The 20,567-nt window shown below is 41.3% G+C and overlaps 4 protein-coding genes across 6 annotated transcripts; all 4 read right to left on the bottom strand.

The window, feature by feature from the left end:
• Window positions 1-459: 459 nt before the first annotated feature.
• On the bottom strand, window positions 460-3,660 carry si:dkey-16l2.17 (serine protease 27). The gene is made up of 5 exons (XM_035524457.1): window positions 3,615-3,660; window positions 2,642-2,807; window positions 2,096-2,367; window positions 1,662-1,828; window positions 460-1,038 (listed from the first exon to the last, which is right to left on the bottom strand). Exons 1-5 carry the CDS (start codon window positions 3,658-3,660, stop codon window positions 790-792), a joined length of 900 nt encoding a protein of 299 aa, XP_035380350.1. The 3' UTR covers window positions 460-789.
• A 1,111-nt stretch (window positions 3,661-4,771) lies between these two features.
• Window positions 4,772-8,743, bottom strand: kat8 (K(lysine) acetyltransferase 8). The gene is made up of 11 exons (XM_027015684.2): window positions 8,377-8,743; window positions 8,085-8,159; window positions 7,785-7,963; window positions 7,536-7,589; window positions 7,198-7,362; window positions 6,808-6,897; window positions 6,468-6,608; window positions 6,273-6,366; window positions 5,758-5,908; window positions 5,504-5,658; window positions 4,772-4,969 (listed from the first exon to the last, which is right to left on the bottom strand). Exons 1-11 carry the CDS (start codon window positions 8,714-8,716, stop codon window positions 4,905-4,907), a joined length of 1,509 nt encoding a protein of 502 aa, XP_026871485.2. The 5' UTR covers window positions 8,717-8,743; the 3' UTR covers window positions 4,772-4,904.
• Window positions 8,744-9,905: 1,162 nt separating this feature from the next.
• On the bottom strand, window positions 9,906-14,341 carry rnf25 (ring finger protein 25). Of its 2 annotated transcripts, XM_027015682.2 has the most exons (10): window positions 14,283-14,341; window positions 13,805-13,876; window positions 13,553-13,649; window positions 12,971-13,038; window positions 12,804-12,873; window positions 12,654-12,725; window positions 12,353-12,502; window positions 11,410-11,499; window positions 10,934-11,071; window positions 9,906-10,809 (listed from the first exon to the last, which is right to left on the bottom strand). In XM_027015682.2, exons 1-10 carry the CDS (start codon window positions 14,297-14,299, stop codon window positions 10,018-10,020), a joined length of 1,566 nt encoding a protein of 521 aa, XP_026871483.1. In that variant the 5' UTR covers window positions 14,300-14,341; the 3' UTR covers window positions 9,906-10,017. The 2 variants fall into 2 exon arrangements, with proteins under 2 accessions (XP_026871483.1, XP_026871484.1); XM_027015683.2 differs by lacking the exons at window positions 13,553-13,649; window positions 14,283-14,341 and having other exon boundaries at window positions 13,805-13,868.
• A 127-nt stretch (window positions 14,342-14,468) lies between these two features.
• On the bottom strand, window positions 14,469-20,522 carry si:dkey-16l2.16 (ras-related protein Rab-35). Of its 2 annotated transcripts, none has more exons than XM_027015688.2 (7): window positions 20,231-20,522; window positions 18,075-18,878; window positions 16,344-16,394; window positions 16,107-16,230; window positions 15,856-15,980; window positions 15,214-15,338; window positions 14,469-15,011 (listed from the first exon to the last, which is right to left on the bottom strand). In XM_027015688.2, the coding sequence occupies exons 2-7, from the start codon at window positions 18,127-18,129 to the stop codon at window positions 14,862-14,864; spliced, it is 630 nt and encodes a 209-aa protein (XP_026871489.1). In that variant the 5' UTR covers window positions 18,130-18,878; window positions 20,231-20,522; the 3' UTR covers window positions 14,469-14,861. The 2 variants fall into 2 exon arrangements, with proteins under 2 accessions (XP_026871489.1, XP_026871491.1); XM_027015690.2 differs by lacking the exon at window positions 20,231-20,522 and adding an exon at window positions 19,917-20,217.
• Between the last annotated feature and the right edge of the window lie 45 nt (window positions 20,523-20,567).

Raw genomic sequence — 20,567 nt, 5'->3', positions numbered from 1 at the left:
AATCATTACACAATTAGAAATGGAACAACTTTTCCCCTGGCCAATGCATTTTGAATTTACGTGATGCATTTGGAATTTTATGCAATCTTGATAAAGTGATGAAATTATTAGGGGGAAAAACAACGAGAAAATAATCAAGCCAGAATTGAAAAATAAAATGCAAAACCACAAATCCGATTATTATGTTTCAATAAAACATTTAATATTAAATTTAGGAACATCTACTTCAAAATGTAGAGTTGTATAAAATGTAGCAATAATAAACACTTCAATTTAACTTTGCAGATGAGGTTAGCCCAACAAATATATAGCTCACTAAGATCAGACTCATAACTTTATCAAATCTATGCAATGTTATACATTTTTGAAGATGTAGATTAAAATATTCTCAAATACCTTAGTAAGACAAAAAATAAAAAATAAAAAATTACAAATATTTTTTATTTAGTGAATTTGTGAATTTGGTAGTGAACCAGACTTGTTTGCATACAGGTCTCCGTTGACACATTAGATTACATAAAACATTGCTAGATATCACCATACAGTAATAAAACACATCACCACTAATTTGATACTCTTTCACCACAAATCATCATCACTTATTTGGAATTCATTGCATTGATCATGAACCAGTCACTTTTATAATAATAACATACAAAATATTCACAGCCCCCCTGCCTGCGTGACTCCAAGGTGAATGCCTATTCGCTTAGCTAGCGCAATTCAAAATTTGCATACTGTGGGTCATTATTGGCAGAGTTAAGGAAGGTCTGTTTACCTTGCAGTCCACTATTTTGTCAGGAGTACAGATGCTAGACCAAGACTGAGCACCAGAAGGGCTTCGGGCTCATAGCCACACGCCTGCCCCATCAGCTGTGTGCCTGGCACCGTGGAGTGGATGAAACCCGCAAAGCTCGACACTTTGGAGTAAACGCCAGGTCTGTTTCGTTGGGCGCACCCAAGGCCAAAGCTTACGATACCTGCCTGTATCCATGTTCCATTGCCTACAGAACAAACGAGGGGTCCTCCAGAATCTCCCTAACATAAGAAATATCTTACTCTTTATACCAGGCATTATAAGCTATTTGTACATGCACAGGCTGCATAAGTGTAGGGAAGGATCTATAGTTCCAGTGCTGTGCATTGGTTTAGGTCATTTTCCTTACTATTTGGTTTAGTCATTGTCTTGCTGTATGTTTTATGTTACATGTGTTTATAATGAAAGTTGAAATCTATGTATGTTTTTCTCATTAATGCTAAAGATGAAGAGCCACCTTTGTTCCAAGAGGACAATGACTAATTAACACAAATGTAACACAATGTTAAACTGTATACTGTATAACCAAATAAACTGACTTGCTAATTACATTCTTATCTGGTATACTTTAATGTCTATGGGCAAACTCCCTCAGAGGGAAGAAATAAAATTCTATGACATGAAATAGAAATAGAATTATTTAATATCCTCATCTTCCAAGGTGAGCTCATAGGTGTCCTCACCTGGTAGCTGGGTGCTTGCATCACCACACATCATACTGATGATGATTTAAGTGGCATTCTGTAAATGCTTGGTGGAAGTCATGCCTTAGGATGTGTTTTAGAGGTGTATTTCTACTGCACAGAGTAGGCAGGAATGAATGCGCAGGCATGGGGTTTCTCACCTGACAGGAGTCTTTACCTCCCTCTTTGTAGCCAGCGCAGATCATGTCTGGTAGGATGACCACCGGGTCCGAGTTAGATGAATGGATCTGGTACATCGAGCTGCAGGAAGCTTGGTCAATAATGGGCACTCCCACTTGCCGTAGTGTGCCAGTGCCAGAGATAGAGACTGTGTGGAGAGAGAGCAGAGGCTGCCAAACCACTTAGGGGTGGAGTCTTGGAAATGGTTCACATTTAATGCTGGACTAAATTATTGCTGAATTCAGTGGAAATTCAAAATTAGAAATACATTAGAACTATATGGCTTTAGTCTGTCTTTAGGTAAAAAAAGGCTCTTGAATTATGGTCCTCTATACAGGCCCTGATAGATGAAGTGTACTACACTGCATTTGCTTAGGTGACCCTTCACTCCAGAGTCACAGCATGACACACTCACCTCCCTCCTGGATATCCCCCCAGCCAGTGACGTAGCACAGGGTCCCACTTTTGAAATGGAGGTCAGCGCTAGGCAAGCACACAGGCTGGATTCTGTCTGACCAGGTGACTGGGGTGCTCAGCTGTACTAGGGCAATGTCGCTGCCCCCCTGTGGGTTGGAGTACCCTTCAGGAATTACGACCATCCTCACACGACTCAACGTCTCAAACTGGTTATAGCCATTAAGCTGATAGCGGCCCATGTAGAGGCGATATGAAGACACATCTGAAGGGCTAAAGCAAGATGGACAACATAGAGTGGGGAAACTCAAATGCTCAGTGACAAAACAACCAAAATGATGCATCACATACATTTTGATTAAACTGCCTTAAACCACACTTTAAACATGAATTCAGAATATATTTTTTGCTCATGAAACATGTAGTCATCACTGTGACATTCTGTTCCATTCAACACCTCACCCGCCCCAAATCCCCACCTCCAGATCAGCTGTTGTTTCAAAACTGCAATTTGAGCGCCAGTGTGCTGGGAGACTGCAGAACCTACTTGGGGAAGCAGTGTGCAGCAGACAGCACCCAGCGTCTGGAGATGATGGACCCTCCACAAACATGGCCAGTCGACTCCACCTGAATGTCCACCTGCCATGGCCATGCTCCTTCTTGTGCTTCACTTCCTCCCACAATGCGATTCACCAGAGGAGGCCTTCCACATGCTACAGGCAGATCGGTAAACACGGTCAAAGGTAGGCCTTGATACAAACAGCAGAGGCTCCCTAGAATATGTTCCCATAATGCATTAGTCATAGAACAGATCCTTGTTTCATCATGATCATACTAAGTTCTTTGTCTCGAAAGCATTATCCTGGAGCCTCACAGAGGTATGTTTGCAAGGCACAGGAGGGAAAAGTAATAAGTTAAGATAAAGAAAAATAAAGGGGCTAGAGAAAGCAGTGTACCGTATTCACCTTGAGCCTCACATGTCTGTATGAGCCACACACCTGCACATTTGAGAGAATGACTGTGAGAACTTGTGTAATATCTCTAGGTCAAATTATAATACCTATATGCTGCAGCAGAATCTATAACAAATTCATGTGAATTCGAACAAAACCATGGCTCCAAATGACTTCTTGATGAAATCAAAAGTTATATATTTTTTATTTAGTTTTCTAGAGTAATATAATGCAATCAGTGATCCAAATCATTGGAGTTTCATAAATACTTGGCCTCCAAGAAACATTCTTGCAAGAAACTGACACCACAATTTTAGTATCCTCTCACTGACTTAAGCACATACCTCATTATAGCACAATATAGTATAGTATATTTTACTTGATTTCTCTACGTATTAATATCTATTTATAGACAATATTCACATTTGTAATTGATTATGTTGCATCATATGAAATCATATGCTTATGTTTAAACCTGAGGCAGTCATTTTTTAGATCTGAACAGTACCAGGGAGCAAACACAACTACAATGAACATATGAATCAGGGCTTCGCCGCAACGACTCACCTGTAGCAACCAATGTAATAAGCACCTTTATCCTTGAATTCAACATTCTGGGGGCAAAGTTATTATAAAGCCGTTATACACAAAAGAGTTGTGTTTAAATAAGTTTTTCAGCCATTAAAACGAATTAATTCGGATTCTTACCCGAAGACGAAAAGTGAAGAACAAGCGCTCATTCGATATCTAGTCTGTAAGCGAAGTATGAACGCGATTGTCTTCACGCGTGCTTGTACCCAGAGTATTTTAACGCAAATTCTTGAAAGACGTTTCGGTGTTTTGGAGATTTTTTCGAGTCCTTGTTTAAAATGTCGGTCATATTTCGACCCCTTTATGTTTCGCGTAGATGTCGATAGCTTATATTCAAATGTATGTAGCCAACAGTGGCGGCCATCGGACCGAAAAAAGACCCGTGGTGGAGGATCTGAGTAACAGCGGGAACAACGGCACCTGTGTCTACCTGCTGCTAATGACCAATGAAATCCCGCTACCTCACTGGCCTCATTGTTCCACAGGTTACCGCTGAAACGTCAAGGTGAAACTGGACCAATTGTACCGAAATACACAAAATGATACGTGCTATGTGGCTCTCTCTTCACGCATGGAGTCCTCCTATTTATTAATGCACGAGTTACCTAGGATATTCAAAGTATTTTACTGCATTACATATTTTATATAAAATACGTAATACAGTTCTTACAAATGGCTGTTTGATCATCACCCTGCAAAGTTAGGTCAGCCCTTCCTGAAGATCGCAAAATAACCCACAACAAACTTTAAACATTTCAGTCTTGCTGTTTTCTTTCTAGTAATCTCTCTTCGAAATGGACAAAAAGGCATGATTGAAACAGGTTCTTTAAACAAGTCATAACGGTCCTTTGGCATAAACATCACGTCCTCTTCTTACATGACAGCAAATGCTGCCCTCCATTTCAGCCTTAACTGTAGCATCACCTTTCAAAAGACACCTACACAGGTGCTGTCAGGGTAATAGGTCATTCCATATGGTTGAATTGCTTGCTACACTTTTAGAGCCCCAAGATAAATGAACTAAACACATTTGGTGCTTACAGTACCATAAGTACCATATACTAAATGTAACCAACTAATAAGTCCTAAAATAATGTGTTACAGAACAGCTGAATAATTCACACAAAGAAAAATGAATATTTCCATTTTCCTTTATTAAAAAAAAGCAATGTACTATCTTACATCTTTACTTTTTAACAAACAGAACACAAAAAGGCATTTATTGATCAGTGTGGGGATGCTTCGTCTGGAACCAGTCCAAATGACTCACTTCTTGGAAAACTTGGCCTGTTTGTGTTTTGGTGGAGCCCACTTCAAACACAATGTGTCCACTGTAGAGGGGAAAGGAAATGTCTGGCATCACTGAAGGACACTGCATTCAATTACATAATTGGATAAAGGATAAAGAACCAGATGTTTTGTCGAGTGTATTTAAAATCATTAAAAGATTAAAATTCTCCTTGAGCAGGATTTTAGCAAAGGCAGGAGGCTGGAATAATGAGCTCAATCCATCATACAAAAATTTGCACTGAATTACGCAAAATTTTACGTGCTACGCTATGTGGGTATTTCTTCAACCACTGAGTTCTCGAATTATTAATGCACATGTTACCTAGGATATATTATATATATATATTATAGAGAGAGAGAATTAGTTAGTAAAATTAACTGATAAAAATTCATGTCATGCTTTTCACTTCTACTTCTCTGACACCAACAAGGACATTTCACTACTTTATACTTTGTGGAAAGGAAGGAGGGACACAGAGAGAAAGAGAGCGAGACAGAGAGACAGAGAGAGAGAGAGAGAGAAAGATCTTCACATGATGAAGTAAGGCAGTAAGTTGATGATACTGGCTGTGTACCTGTGATGGGTGGTTTCTTGTACTGTGCACTTTTCAGATGTTCCTCTACGAGTTTTGGTGTGACACAGATCACATGCTGCCCTTTCCAGTACTTCACCATGTTCAGAGACTGCAGTGTGCTGATGATGTCACTCTGTGTGATACTCGTCATCTGACTGCGGACATAATGAAGCATGTCCTGTTCCATTTGTTCTTAACATGCTTGTCAAGGTGGCAGATCTTTTGGTGTGGGTGCGCTGTGAGTGTGTGTGTACCTGAGGTCTTTGATGGACAGTGTTCCTCTGAAGTCTCGCAGAATCTCTAGCAGTACCCAGGACCAGTAGCTCCTGTAGCTCAGTTTACCCAAATCTGACAGAGGCTTCTCTGGAGAACCCACGGTACTCTCCAACTTTGACAGCTCGTAACCTACCAGAGAAAATAAACAGATAGACACACAGACAGACTCAGAAAGATAAATTCAAATTTGAAAAATTCAAAAAGCAAAAGATCATAAAGAAGTTCCAGTCAGTGGTGTTTTTAGGGAAATTTATGAATACAAAAATAATCTATTCCAAAAATGTCTCCTACCAAATGTATTACATTTACAGCATTTAGCTGACACTTTTTATCCAAAGCAACTTACAATTATGACTGAGTACAATTTGAGCAATTGAGGGTTAAGGGCCTTGCTCAGGGGCCCAACAGTGGTAACTTGGCAGTGGGGGGGCTCCACCCTATTTGTGGTCCAGTTGTTAAACTACATGCAGAAGGCATCATAGCTGCAACGTACTGAATGCGATTAGAAATTTTCCGTATCCTCTGCGCTGATATGGAGGGAGTGTGAGGATGCATGCGACATTATTCCCATCAGGAGATTCCTTCTCCTGTTCATGAAAAACACACAAAGCAAGTTTTAATTCATATACAAGAGACCACACACACAAATATAATGTACTGACACACACACAAATCAGACATGGCTTACTTTAGAGAAATAACCCACGATGTGTGCCCCCTGTCTGTTGACTTCTGTGAGGATGTAAAAGATGAAGGGCTCCACGTCGAAGTAGAGCGTTTTATGGTCGAGGAATAGTTTGGCAAGCAGACACAAGTTCTGGCAGTAGATCTGCACACACAGAACAAAAACGCAACAAAACAATAGCCAACACAATCTCAAGCTGCTCTTTAGAATGACTTTGCATTCTATTTGCCACATGCAAACATTTTCGTTCCGTTATATTTAGTTTCATTCATCATTTAAGTTATTGGCTATTCATTTTGGGGGCAGGTTTAAACTAATCAGTTTATGTTGATTAGAAGCTCACCTTATGGTCCCGCCCATCCACCTCATACACTGAGATATTGCCCCTGCGATAAATCTCCTTCCCAGGTGGCTGCCGCCACTGGCACTGGGTCTGCAAGACGAGGACAAAAACAACCAACCAACCCCCATGTTATATAACACTGAGACCCCATTTAGAGATGGATGCATGTTTTTGTTCACACAAGTTAGGTAAAGCTTCTGTTGCAGAAACTATGCATGATTATCTTAATGGTGGACAATAAGTAATTTGATTAGACCTGTCCTGGTGACTGCATTAGATCTGTCCAGGTGATTTGATTAGACTTGCATTTGTCCAGTTCAGATGCACAGCACCCCCTGTAGTTTAAGTGCAATACGCCACCCTTATGAAGAAACAGAGCGGTGAACTGACCAGGTGGTATCTGAAGGTCTTCTCATATTTCATGTACTTCAGGCAGTATTCACAGATCCAAAGCTTGGGCTGCTTTCCATAGTCGTCAGGGAAGGGGGAAAAGTACCAGGCATCGATTTCAAAATTCCCAATCTGGATTTTGTCCACGTATTTCACTTTGGTGATCTGCAGGGAGCGAGTTTAAGATGCCGATCAAGAAGTATTTCATAATTCAGATCACCTAAGTGCAGATTTGATGGAGATTTGTCCTTTAAATGTTCTTCAGTTGTTTAGATGAGGTGATTTTTGCATGTGCAGTTATTAGTTATGCAGTAAACTCAGCAGCAGCTCTCTCTTACTGCTTCATGCTCTTTCTCCAGGGCAGCCGTAGTGGGATCCATCTCTGCGTAGGTCTGAAGAAATAAGCATTATTCAAACAAACCATCTTAAGTGGAGTTTGCAGATCAATGTTGTGTTTCATCAGAGATGGTACACGCGAAAGAGAGAGAAGTAATATGATGTATAAATAATTTGACAGATGCTATAGCACTAGAAAAGTCAGAAATAAACAGTTCTGGTTATTTAAAAGGCACTGGGTCTTTTGGTACCTTCTGAACATGGTTGATCTCATCATGCTTGCGTTTCTGGTTCCGAGTGATCTTCCTCTCGGGCTGATCTCCAAGCTCCCCTCCCCCACCTTCCTCCACACTCTTCCTCACAGCGTCCTTCACAGTTTTTGTCAAGGCCAAGCGACCCTTTCCGACCCACTCATCCAGCCGCCTGTTAACTGATCAAAGCAGTTGGGGGATTCAGTCTTCTGCTGTGGTGGACATCATGCCTTGGCTTGACTGATATAGCTACACAATGGACAACAACTACAGTACCAGTACTGAATATACACCACCTACATCCAACATAATGGACATAGAACTCCTCTCTGCTCTCCTGTTCATTTAGTCTGGACTGGATAACCTCAGCTGAGTCTACAGGGAGGAAAAAATACATAATATTTAATAACAATATTTAGGAATATCACGGAGAGACATACTACCAAAAATGTAACTCGTTAATTACTTTATAGTGTTATATTAGCTATCGACCTGCTATGGATAACAACAATATATAACAGAATATTTAAAAAACACATTTAGTACAATAATTTAAACACCAACAAGTTGTTCTAATATAGTTTCAACTTACGCCACGTCTTGTCTGCGCGCTGACATAGATAGGTCTCGCCTATTTCTACCGAGACCTCCTGCTCTCTGCCGCAGCCAAGTCCTACTCCATCTCCGGAGCGTGGCGTACTCGAGCCCCCGGCTTCCCTTTCCCGGTCTGCGGCCTCCGATTCGTCGTCTTCCCCGCCACTGCCATTTGAAGAAAATGCTGTTCGTGTTCCTGTGTCCATGTCTCCTCGGTCGGTAACAGTGTGAGCAGAGTCTATTTCCATGTCCATTCGTTCACCGCGGCCGCAGTTATTATATGTATTATTGATATTAGAATGGCGAACGTTTGACATGGTCACCCCCACGCCAGACATTTCAGCCGATTTGAAAACATTGCGCACCGCGGACTCCCTGCGCATGCGCAATACAGCACACTGAGGGCGTACGGTCACGCCCCTTAGCATAAACAAGCTGCGTCATCTCATTCTTAAAATGAGATATATTTATATTTCCCAAATTGTTATGCAAGATCATCATCTTAAAGGAAAATCTGAAGATGCTGATTTAAGATGCGGTGCTCTTGGAAAACCCAGCGCACAAGGCAGATGTGCAAGCAAAGTACTTTTCTCTCTTTTTCTGTGTAATATACAGAGATGTAGACACATTCAAAACTCAAACCTTGTGCAACTTCACTACAATTTTGAATAACTATCCAGCTATCGATGAAAGAGAGATAGGGAGGACAGAGGTACTTCATCAGCTGTGCAAAGAGCTTCTGAATCAGTAGGATGAAGAACCTGTTTATACATGGAAAAGGTAGAAGTGTACTTCAGTGCAATTTTAAATCTCTCAGCAGTTACTAGCCTAAAATGTTCTTTGACGATTCGTAGCGATAGGTGCAGCAATCCCTAGTGATTGCAACATCAGGACCAAGGAACATGAAAAGCTTGAACAATAGCATGAGCTGAGAGAAGAGCTAGAAAAGATGTGGGAAATGAAGGCAAGAGGTTCTTGTGGTAATCGGAACACGAGGGGCTCCAGCAGACCTCCGTCCAGAGGAGTGCAGGCCTGGGAACAGCCAAGATACTACACAGGACCCTCCCAGGCCTCTGCTGGAGGATGCAACTTTGAAGGAAGAAGAGATCGCCCCAAGGAGGATGAGTGGGGAATTACATTAGAGAAAGATTCAGATTCCAAATTGTAGTACAGCACACACATTTGTTTATTTGTGTGTGTGTGAGAATATGAATGAATGACAATATAAGTAATCTGTTAATATAAGATCATTTAGATTAAGTTAATGAAATACATTTACTTTCTGCTAACCAAAAACAAAATTGTGTAATTAAATTATTCTGAAGGACACCTGTATGTACCGGATTACCTATTGATTAAACAAGAAACAAAAAGATCCAAACTTGTGGGGCATGAGAAATCCTTGCACTAACTCATTTGCTGGACTCTGATTTTCTGACCTCAACATGACACAGCAGGAACTCCCACTGATTTGTTCAGAGGTAGCGGGGAGTGCATTTGATACAGAAACAGACATAAACCACCCTAGTGCTTAATTAAGCAAAATTTTATTAGGGGTACAGTTATGATGGGGGTAGGTACAGCAGGTAAACCAGGGAGGGAAATGTCCTTCTGTTTCAGCTCCTCCCTCCTCCCACTGTCATAGAAGCCCCTCCTTCCTAAACTCACCATCAGTTTTCTGGTAAACTCCCTTTCCAGTGCCTCTGAGAGGCCTGCCCCCTCTCTGAGGCCCACCACCTCTGTGAGGGTTAGCAAAGCCTCCAGCTCTAGCCCTGTAGCCTCTCCCACCACCGTGCTGATATATGGTCCCAGCACCATGCCACTGGGTTGAGTCTGGGGGGTTTCTCTCATGCCGCTGGCCATGCTGTGCTACCAGTGGGCCATGCCTCCTGCCTCTGTCCTGAGGGCTCCTTTCCTGCTGTCCGTCCGTCAAGATCACCCGAGCACCATCATCTGAAATGTTTGAGTTCGACTGGCATATTGGCTGCTCTTGCTTAGAAACGGAAGGCTCTTGTTGTGTGGCAACACAGTCCTCCTGTTCTGGCTTTACAGACTGACTTATCTGGTCTCTGTTAACTCCCAACTCGACCAAAGGTCCTATGCGTTCTATATGAGAGCCATTGTTCCGAGCGGATAAACCATCCTCGACGTGGTTGCTCCCCGCTGAAGAGGGCCTGGGTTCAGCAAGGTCATCAGACTTGGTGGGAGACGCTCCATGAGGTGTGTGTCTGCCTCTTCCTCGGCCTCTTCTTCTCCTGCCTCCTCTTAAACCCCTGTGGTACCAGCTACCATGAGAAGACTGGCGCAGGGAGGAGGCACAGGTGAGCTCTGCTCTGGGGGCGGGGGTGGGGTTCTGTGCAGGACCGGCAGACTCACTGGGTTCAGAGCTCGTGGCATCATAGCAAAGGGGGTCAGAACAATCAGCGGGAGCCTCAAGGACAAAAGCAGACATGAAATTCTAAGTTCTGACTTGGCATAATAGCAGATGGATAAAATATACATTTAGGAGCCTATGGGAAAGTTAGGAAAGTGAAGCTTTCCTTTTCTGAACTTACATCATTAATGTGGATGAGGAAGCGATTAGACTCAGCCTCAGGATCAATGACGCCACCTTTTTCTTTCTGACGTTCCAGAATCTTCTGGAAATTTGCCCATTTTCTTTTGAATTCAGCACGTACCGCTTCGTCATCCTGCTGTGGGAGACAGAACGCCCACATTTCAAATGCACGCAAATAAACACGCATGTGTGACCTGACAACAGCATGTGACCAACCAGGCTGCACACTGCTGTTGCACCATGCAGCCAGACTGGTTGGCACCTTAGTCGGCTAACATAAGCCATTATAGAAACTTTATACACAACACAATGCCACACTGTTGCAGTCCACTGCTTGGCACTGCACACAAGAGTGACATTGTCTGCTTGACATTTCCAAGAGTGACCCCCCCGTACCACACACAGGCTTGGCAATTTCTGAGTGAGTATGTGGGTATCCTGGAGGACTGTGCCTGACAGGCCAGTGCTCCTTACCTGAGGGAAATTTGGAGCAGCTGAGGAAAGCAGGGTGTTCGCGTCATACGTCAACGGCTCTCGGCACACAGGACATACCACGAAAAGCTCCTACAAGAGAGAGAGAGGGCGGGGGTTCTGAATGACACAATGAGCAAGGTCTGCAGAGACACATGACCCTGTGTTATATACAGTCGCCTATAGTTTATTACTGTAAAACAGGTGTTTGTGCATAGGTATAGTTCTAGCTGGGATGATGCACATCCCATCCCATGAGTGCACACTACTCCCACTACCTTTAAGGGGTGCTTGGTTGTAGGCTGAACTGCACCTGTGGCTCTGTGTTTAATGAGGGCCACAGCTGTCCTTATTTCTTGTTTTGTTGGCTCTAATGGTCCTGGGTTTTCTGTCCAATGGGAGAGGTTAGAAAGGTGATGGATGTCTAGGCTGAGAGAAGTCAGCTAGGATTTTGCCGGCAAGCTTCATGGCTCTGCTGTTTTGCATGTCCTGATGCACCAATATCCAACATCCAATAAGCCTCTCTGCAGTCCTTACTATGCACTGGTGTCATGATTGCTGTGTAGAACCATCAAAGCCTCTGGCAGATTTAATTTTTTCAGATGCCTTAGAAAAAACATCCCCTGCTGTGCCTTCATAGTGATGGAGATATTCTTATTGCCTACTCCATTTCCCTATAAAGCCGAGATCGGCTGGAAGGCATCCTAGGTCACACCTCACCTGTGCTCCCTTTTTTCACAGAAACTGATGAATCCACAGCGGCTGTGTATTCGCTGGGCTGGTTTATTTAAGACTAACTTCACTGTTGTAACAACAGGCTTATTGGGTTTGAGTTTTCACTTATATGTCTGCTGCGACTCCTAAAAACCAAAAAGCCCAAGAACCCCGACTCTTCCTGGTTCTATCTGTTCCTCCAGCCTGTTTCCTGCCCCATGCCCTGTGCTACCTCCTCATCCTCCACCCGGTTCCTGCTCTTGTCCTCCTCCAGCTCCCTCTCCCGCTCCCTCAGCTCCACCTCTGAGTGGGTGACGTAGCGGCCCAGGCAGTGAGAGTGGAAGTAGTGATAGCAGCTTGTTTTGGTGAAAATCTCTCCCTCCTGTTCCAGCATATATTGATGAGGAAAAACAAACACAAAATATAATTTTATTGGTCATTTGATTTCATATATGGGCTAGTACACACCTCAGTAAAACACACAACTTTTATATTTTATATATATAAAAATATAAATATGATAAAATGGCTACCTTAAAACCATACAAACAGATGACACAGTTTCCATGGGGAATGTTGCTTTCTGTCAGAATCTCTTTGGCTTTCTGTAGTTAACAAGAGACAAAGGGACTGAGAGTAGCACAGAAGTGGCACAGGCAGTGTGTGAGGGGAGCAGCACACACCTCGATAAGCTGGTACAGCACTGGCATCCCCATGCAAGACTCAGTTTCCACCTGCAAACTCTGCTGTAAACTGCAGCCATAAAGACATGTAGGAAAGGTGGAGATGGGTTAATAATACTGCATTTAAAAATGCAATCATGCAGAGCCCTTTAAAAGTGCCCAAGTACCTGTGCAATTTGTCATCCGAGAGACCTCGCGGATTATGAATTGAGATGCAAGGGGAGGAAGTGGGATACTGAAACAAAGAAAAAGTAAACTGTGATCGACACCCTTGATGCACAGCCCTCGACTCACGGTCAGGTTAGTTCATCGCCCACAGTATTGATGAATGCCCATATTTGAACTGGATGCCTTTTGTACTCCTCCCACATATCACATTTTAATCACTTAAAAAGTCTATAAAAAGTTACAGGAATGTAAAATGCAACAGTAATTTCAAAACAGCTCAGATAAACACTTACTGACACTATAGGTTTAAAGACATGTCCATGAATGTTAAACATTGTCAGCTTTGTTAACTGTTTGTGTAGCATATATAAACCTCTACATCAAAGCCACTTCTGTAGAATTGTACTTTTTTATCTACTGTTTCTGTTTTTAAGATGTAACCCTGGCCCGACTGGCCCAATGCCCCATGAATAAATGTAATTTCCTTGAAAACATTAACACTCTTATTTGAAGAATGAAGAACAGTAAGGGAACACTGGACTTAAACAATCAATAATATAATTATAGTGTTCTACACATGCCTTGGAATCCAGGTCCAGCGTGAGTGTAAGACGTACAAACTGGGACAGGCAGTCCTCTCCGGTAGAGGGGTACAGGACCAGACTGACTTCCCATCCTCTACAGAGAAATGTCTGCATTTTTACCTTTCCACTCATAACAGATTGCCATAACGATCAGACAAAGAGTGCTGAGTGTACAAACGTTTTATTTCTAGTAGATACTGTAGCTAGGTAGCTTAGTGAGGTAGGTACTAGATTTACTAAGACATTTACCCATCGTCTTTCCGTGTGACACTCAGTTCGTCCAGATAGATAGACTGCAGCACCTCGATTTCAGACAAGACACTAGAAAGTAATTGCATCATACTTATTTGTATATTCTACGGGGTAAGATTCTGCTGACTGGTCAGAAATTCTGCCTACCGCTAGTTTCGTCACTTGTTGAAGTAATTTAACATACTTACAAGAAAATAATTGTCATCTTAGCCTTAAACATGCTTAGTGACTAACTAGAAAATCGCCTGTTTAGCTAGCTAGAAACATAACAGAAAATAACAGCAATGTAGCTAGCCAGCTAACGTTAATTAGATGAAGTGAGGTTACACCTCAACTATGCAGGTAAAACATTGGTAAAAACAACTTTTTTTTTCTTTTTTTTTTTACAATACGAAAAGCAGAACATTAACACAAAAGCCGCAAACCAAAGACCAGAAAATAACTAGTTAAATAGCTGTCAAGCTAATACACTCACTCGTTCTCGGTAGCCATATCGCCCTGCTGTCCGTCTACCCAAGATGTCCTTGGCGACTGCAGGCGCTACAAAACAGTTCCGTGCGTGCTCACGCCTTCCCCACACAGACTATTTTAATGAGGTCACTTGACAGATTATAGAAACGCAGACAACTAAAAAAAAACCCACAAAAAACCAGAGACACAATTACAGTGCACCTTAAATTTTTATTTCATTTCAAATGATTAATGTGAACAAATTACTTGGCTCACCAACACATCTTTTGTCATTTGACATAAAACCAATGTTCTCATATTCAAATCACCACATAACACTTTAGGACTGTTAGTGTCTTTCCATGATTAGACTTCTAATGACTATGTAATATTCTGGGCTGTCAAATCCATTTTAGTAATAATTACATTGACAGAGATCTTTATAAAAAGAACAAAACAACACCCTATACATTATCACACTTAACAGTGGCAGTCCAGTCCCTCCCTGTCCCCCTTCTCAGTGCAAAGTTAAGCAAAACTATTTATTTATTTTTTATTTCCTGTAATCTGCACTGGCTGCCTGCAGGTGCTGCATGTGGCTCTCTCAACAGCACTTCTTTCCTCTCTTTCTCCGCTCACGGTCCCTGTGAGCGTTGATGTGAACCGTGTCCTTCTCCCTCTCTCGCTCCTTCTCTGCTCGGCTCTGGCTCTGTTTTTTTGCGCGCAGGACCATATAGGTAAAGGCCATAAACATCTGGGTGGGGGGTTGGGAGATTTATTATTGTGAATACAATTATTCACAAGAAAAGTCACAAAATTACGTGTATAGGACATCGGTTTGATGAAAAATTCAGCTGTAATGTTCTACATTTCATTGCAACAGCTAACTTGAGCCTCTCTCAGCTCAGTACACTTACAATACCAAGTCTCTACTAAGATAAACAAACAAAAATGACCTCTTCCACGTTGACATTTTCTTTTGCGCTGGTCTCGAATACTCTGACGCCCACTGATTCACCAAAACGCAAAGCATCCTGGGTGTCCACTTGCTTCTTGGAGGGATCATCATTTTTGTTCCCAACTGTAAGAGAAAGGGAAGGTGAGACCTCACTAACATGGTCTGAGACTGCCCTGTACATCACATGTTTATGGAGTATGCTGTACTGGTCATCACCACCTTACTCAGTGCACGGAAAGTTTATTTCTACAACACTGTTCATACACAGCGACAATTCAAAGTGCTTCACATACATGAGCTGCTACACAGGTAAATATCACTATTGATTTAATTTGAGAAGTTAAAATTAAAACAGATGATTTAAACAAAACTAATTTCAAATAGAGATGTAAATAAACCAGTAACTGAAAATATTAAAATATTTTAAAAAATTCTTAAAATATTAAAAGTGCTAAAAGTTTACATTAAACTTGTAAATGTTGAGATAAAAGATGAAAAAGAGAATAAATTAAGAACTAAAAAGTGCATTGTATGGCTGAAAATGAAAAGTTCAACGTGCAGTGCTTCTCAACAGCCTGTGTGCTCCGTTTTTGGTTTATTCTTTGTAAAACAATATAATGTCAGCCATCTGGAAACTCACCTAAAATTTTACAGACATTATCACAGTTCTGGGAGATTTCGTTCAACCACCTCTTAACGTTAACAAACGATTCTTGATTTGTGACATCGTACACAATAATGACCCCATGGGTGTTCCGGTAATACCTGTGATGAAGAGAGGGAGAAGTAAACCATGTGAGATGCTGTCTGGGAATAAGGTCGTGTGTGTCAGTATATTGTGAGCTTTGGGCATGTCATGCGAATACTGTGCTCTTGTCGGGAACTGCTTACGTGGAAGTGATGGTGCGGAATCTCTCCTGGCCTGCTGTGTCCCAGATTTGGAGTTTTACTCTCTCTCCATCTATCTCCACCGTCCGAATTTTAAAGTCTACACCAATAGTGGTTATATAACTACCTATATAGGACAGGAGCGGTGCAAGTTACATAGTTCTTATAACAAATAAATATAAGTATTTATAATACAATATAAATTATAAAATGACATAGTTCTATATTGAGTAAACTTACCAGAAAAAGAGTTGTCTGCAAATCGCAGAAGAAGACTGCTCTTCCCAACATCTGCAACAGAAATGGAAGGAGAAGTGTCTGAGCAGTTCAGTGTTCATCCCCCTAGCTGGAAGTGCCCTACCCCTACGTCTAGTCCTTTGTACGACTCCAACAGCACACTCATGACAAGCAAATAAAGTGCATTACAGTAGTGATCACTTCATAAGGTACGGCTGCTCCATAGCAGTAGAGTACACCTACTCTGTGGTCCCAAGAGTTTGCCAAACGTTTTATAGTCAGCTCCAAGCTCCACGCCCTCAATGCCGGCACCACTACTGTACCCAGAGGTCAGCTGACTGACTGTACCACAGTCCTTTGCTCTGTGTGTACTCTGTCAACCTTTGTTGGTGAACCCTCTCTCGTGCGTGGCCTAGTTTTGACCCAAGAGCAGGTGTTAGCTGGATGCTTTTAATATACACGCAACTGTAAATATGAAGTAAATTGATATACATATGTATTCATAAATAAATACTTTTTTTTTTTACACAACAGTTCACTTATGAAAAAGGTCATAGAAAACATGATTGTGCAGATAAGACAACTTGAGTCTATTAAGTTCATAAAACTTAGTAGACTCATAGCAAAACAGGTAGAGTAACAGAGTAGGTGTATCTAATGAAGTGATCAGTTGGACAGACCTCCATTTTCAGTGGACTGAAAAACAGCCAGATTTATATAAAGCACCTCAAATCCAAATAACCTCTAAATGATGTTTTTAAGAAACAGATTCGATTAGTTCAATCTCTAAACACTGAAAACTCAAACAGTTAGGACAAAAATATCCCATGATCTTGGACAACGTGTACTCTGAATTAGTGTGAAGTGAGCAGCTGCTACATGTTACATCTGCTGAGTGTGGACTGAAATGGGAGCTGGAGAGACTGCTGCTTAGCACGACGAGTGACATCTTTGCCTTGGCTCAACATTTAAAGCTACAATGGCATTTTAATGCCATTTGTTCCAAAAGAACAAATAAGCAAACAAACAAAAACAGATTGTGAGAACAAAGTTGTAACACTGAAAAAAAAGAAAATCATAAATGAATAGACTAAAGCTACAATATAGAAATAAAAAAAATTCAAGAATAACTAATATTTCTAGAAAAACAAATCACAGAAAAGTGTTACAACTTCATTCTTGATAAAACATAAATAGATTCATAAATCAAAATGGATGTCATTTTTAAAATATTGCAATATGTTATTTTATAAACAATTGGACCAAAAGGCCACGATATGAAGCTACTCAGGATAAATTTCACTGCTCTGCTCCACACATGTCCATATTCCTAAAGCAATGAGCTCTCCTTTATTGCTGAGAGTTAAATCTCAGGGTGAGTGTGAGAATTACTCATTTGTATTGCACTCAGGATGGGTTGAACAGCCTCACACAAGCTGGTTTCACTTCCTTTTTATCTCCAGCTTGCAGTTTACGCAGTGCTGCCTGATGATGACGGCATTCAGTTACAGTTGGCACACCGTTAGAGTAACTATCAAGATGAAGCACTATGAGGAAATGGCCCGACACTGTGTAATGCATGTGAGAACAAGGGCGAACAGGTTTTGAGGAAGCAGACGGTGTTAAAAGGGGAGTGAGAAAGAGGTTCTATCCTGCATTGGAGTTTTTTTTTTTAAACCAGCAGTTTCAGAGTGGAGAAACTTAAGAGTGAATAAGAGTAGAAAACAAACTGACTGGAGTCACCAATGATGAGGAGTTTGAAGAGGTGGTGGTAGTCCTTTCCCGCCATTCCTTAAAGTGTCCTGAGCAAACGTGTCCAAGCTAGAAAAAAGTGTAACAGCTGACGGTTCTGTCACGGCTCCTGGTGTCCGTCACTCCTCTCTGACAACAGCCGTTTTACATCCGAATGGGAAGGGCTTTGGTTAATTTAGTGTAAGCATCATAAAACTAACACATAAGGGTCAATCCAGTTGATTCCAGACTTCCAGTTTAAAGCGATCCAAGAAATTCCAGTTCATTTGTGGACATAAATCAGAGAAAGATAATCTTTACATTAAATGGACACATTACTATTAGAACAATTTTTTTTGTCTGTATTCAGTGCAAAGTCCTTAATTCATTATATCAAGATGCAATTAATTCTCAGCTCTAGTCCCATCAGGCAGACAGATATAAGGATCTAACTGTTCAATATTGCTTTAGCTCTTGCTTTGATTCAAACTATTTGAATCCTGTACTGCTGCTAACAAAGTAATCTGCTCAAAATGCTTGCTTGCATATATCACAAGTGTTCAGTGATGAGTTTTAGGGGAATCCAGTTTTCCAGTGAACGCGTGTGTTGTAAATGTTGAGATGCCAAGATTGGTGATCTCATCCTAACTTCTCACTAACAGAAAATCTAAAACTAAAACCTCTTCCTCTGAGAGGGGGAAACCTCATTGCCATTCTCTTTGACTGTCCTAATGGTTTCTGTGTATATTCCCAAAACTCCTCGGTGAAAAATGTACAATGCACAGCAGGTCCAGTCCTCTTGCTCACCTTCAGTGAAAGAAACATTAACACAATTAGGATAACTATTATACGCTTAAAAAAAGAGACAAAATGGCGAAAGGTATACAGAAAAAAAGTATAGTAAACACATTATATTGTGGAGATAACCATGTGGAATCCCGGGACCCCAGAACAGCAGCTGTGGCACTAAAATTAACTTTACCTACATTGTGTGACCACAAACCCTGCTCTGATAAACTCATTTTGGTATCAGAACCCCAGCTTTACGCGCTGCTGACTAACCTGTATGGGAGGCACTGTAGGTGCAAAGGGCACACTGTATGGTCTAATACCAATGTATGAGCGGACAGAATCAATCTGAAAGTACTCAAACAAAACCCAAGTAACTGATAACTGGAGACTGCAAACATTGGGGCGAAGTCTCCAATAAACTTCCACAAAAACAGGAAGGGCCGGACATTATCCTGAATTTTCACTTTCAATTTCAGACAGTCTAAAAACCTATAAGGGTTAAGTGACATCTGGGGGAAAACCCAGCATGCCAAGATAATCACGACATTAGATTCGTTTATTTTTCTCCACGGTGTAAATCAGTGCACAGAGTGAAAGTAAAATCTGGCTATTGCTATCTAACCAGCAAGCTAGCATTAGGTCGTTAATCCAGGGCAGCGCATCTAAAAAAAAAAAACATGAAATGACTGATAGAATATTTCCACTGTAAATTTTTTAAACAAATTTGTTATGACAGGAGTAAACCCATTATTACCTAGTATGCTTTCCCCATAGCAGACCGGAATAGGGGTAAGGTTACATCAAAGCAGAATTTGGTAGCAATAGTGAACTGCGGGATTAGGATGATTGTTTTTTTTTTTTTACATAGAAAAGCAGAAGTGATTAATTGAAACGAGAATACTGTTAACCACAGATTACGGTTACAAAAGCTCTTAATTTAAAAGATAGTTAAACTATATCACGTAAATAGCTGGACAACACGAGGAAAAAAAACAACTTTTACTAAACCCAGGAAAACTAAATTATGATGGTAAATCAGACGAAAGGACACACCTGAAAGACATCCTATCCAGTTCCGTTAAACTAGCTACTTATCGTTATATCAACAAATGCGAGGAAGTTAATCAGATTTTCCACTAGTAGTCCCGTGTTTGTGCACATATTTAATTTAAAAAAAACGACGGTTTGTAAACAAAAATAGCTATCTTGCCAGCTAACTGCGATTCAAAACATTTAGCTCGAGAGCTAGGATAGCTAGCCTAGCCGCTCAGCTAACAGATCACTTCCCAAATTAGTCACAAAATATCATTAATCTGTTGTTAAAAACAAGCTAAACCTTATTAACGTTAAGCCTCATCGATGCTCACCATCCAACCAAGTATGATTAAAATTCCCTCTTTTGTTGGCTACTGAGTTGCAGACTGAGGGCGGTGTTCCATTAGGAGTGAAGTGCAAGCACGTATGAAGAAAGTTGGGAGTCTCTCCGGTGCTTGGCCGCCCTGCCTGAACGGCGAGTCACTGCAAGCGTCTTACTGCAGGCGTTGCTCTCCATCTGCCGACGCTGCTTTCTCCACTGCTTTCGCTATTCATCAATACGGACCCAAAAAACCCCAAAAACCCCTCATCACTCCACAACGTAAGAGCATTATAGTCCCGTCGTTACTTAGAAAAATTCCTTTGTACTGTATTCAGGTCTGGAATGCA

The sequence above is a fragment of the Electrophorus electricus genome, chromosome 1, assembly GCF_013358815.1.
Source record: "Electrophorus electricus isolate fEleEle1 chromosome 1, fEleEle1.pri, whole genome shotgun sequence".
Taxonomy (NCBI): Eukaryota; Metazoa; Chordata; class Actinopteri; order Gymnotiformes; family Gymnotidae; genus Electrophorus; species Electrophorus electricus.
The sequence above is the reverse complement of the archived record's forward strand: the minus strand, read 5'-3'. Positions and strand labels throughout refer to the sequence as shown.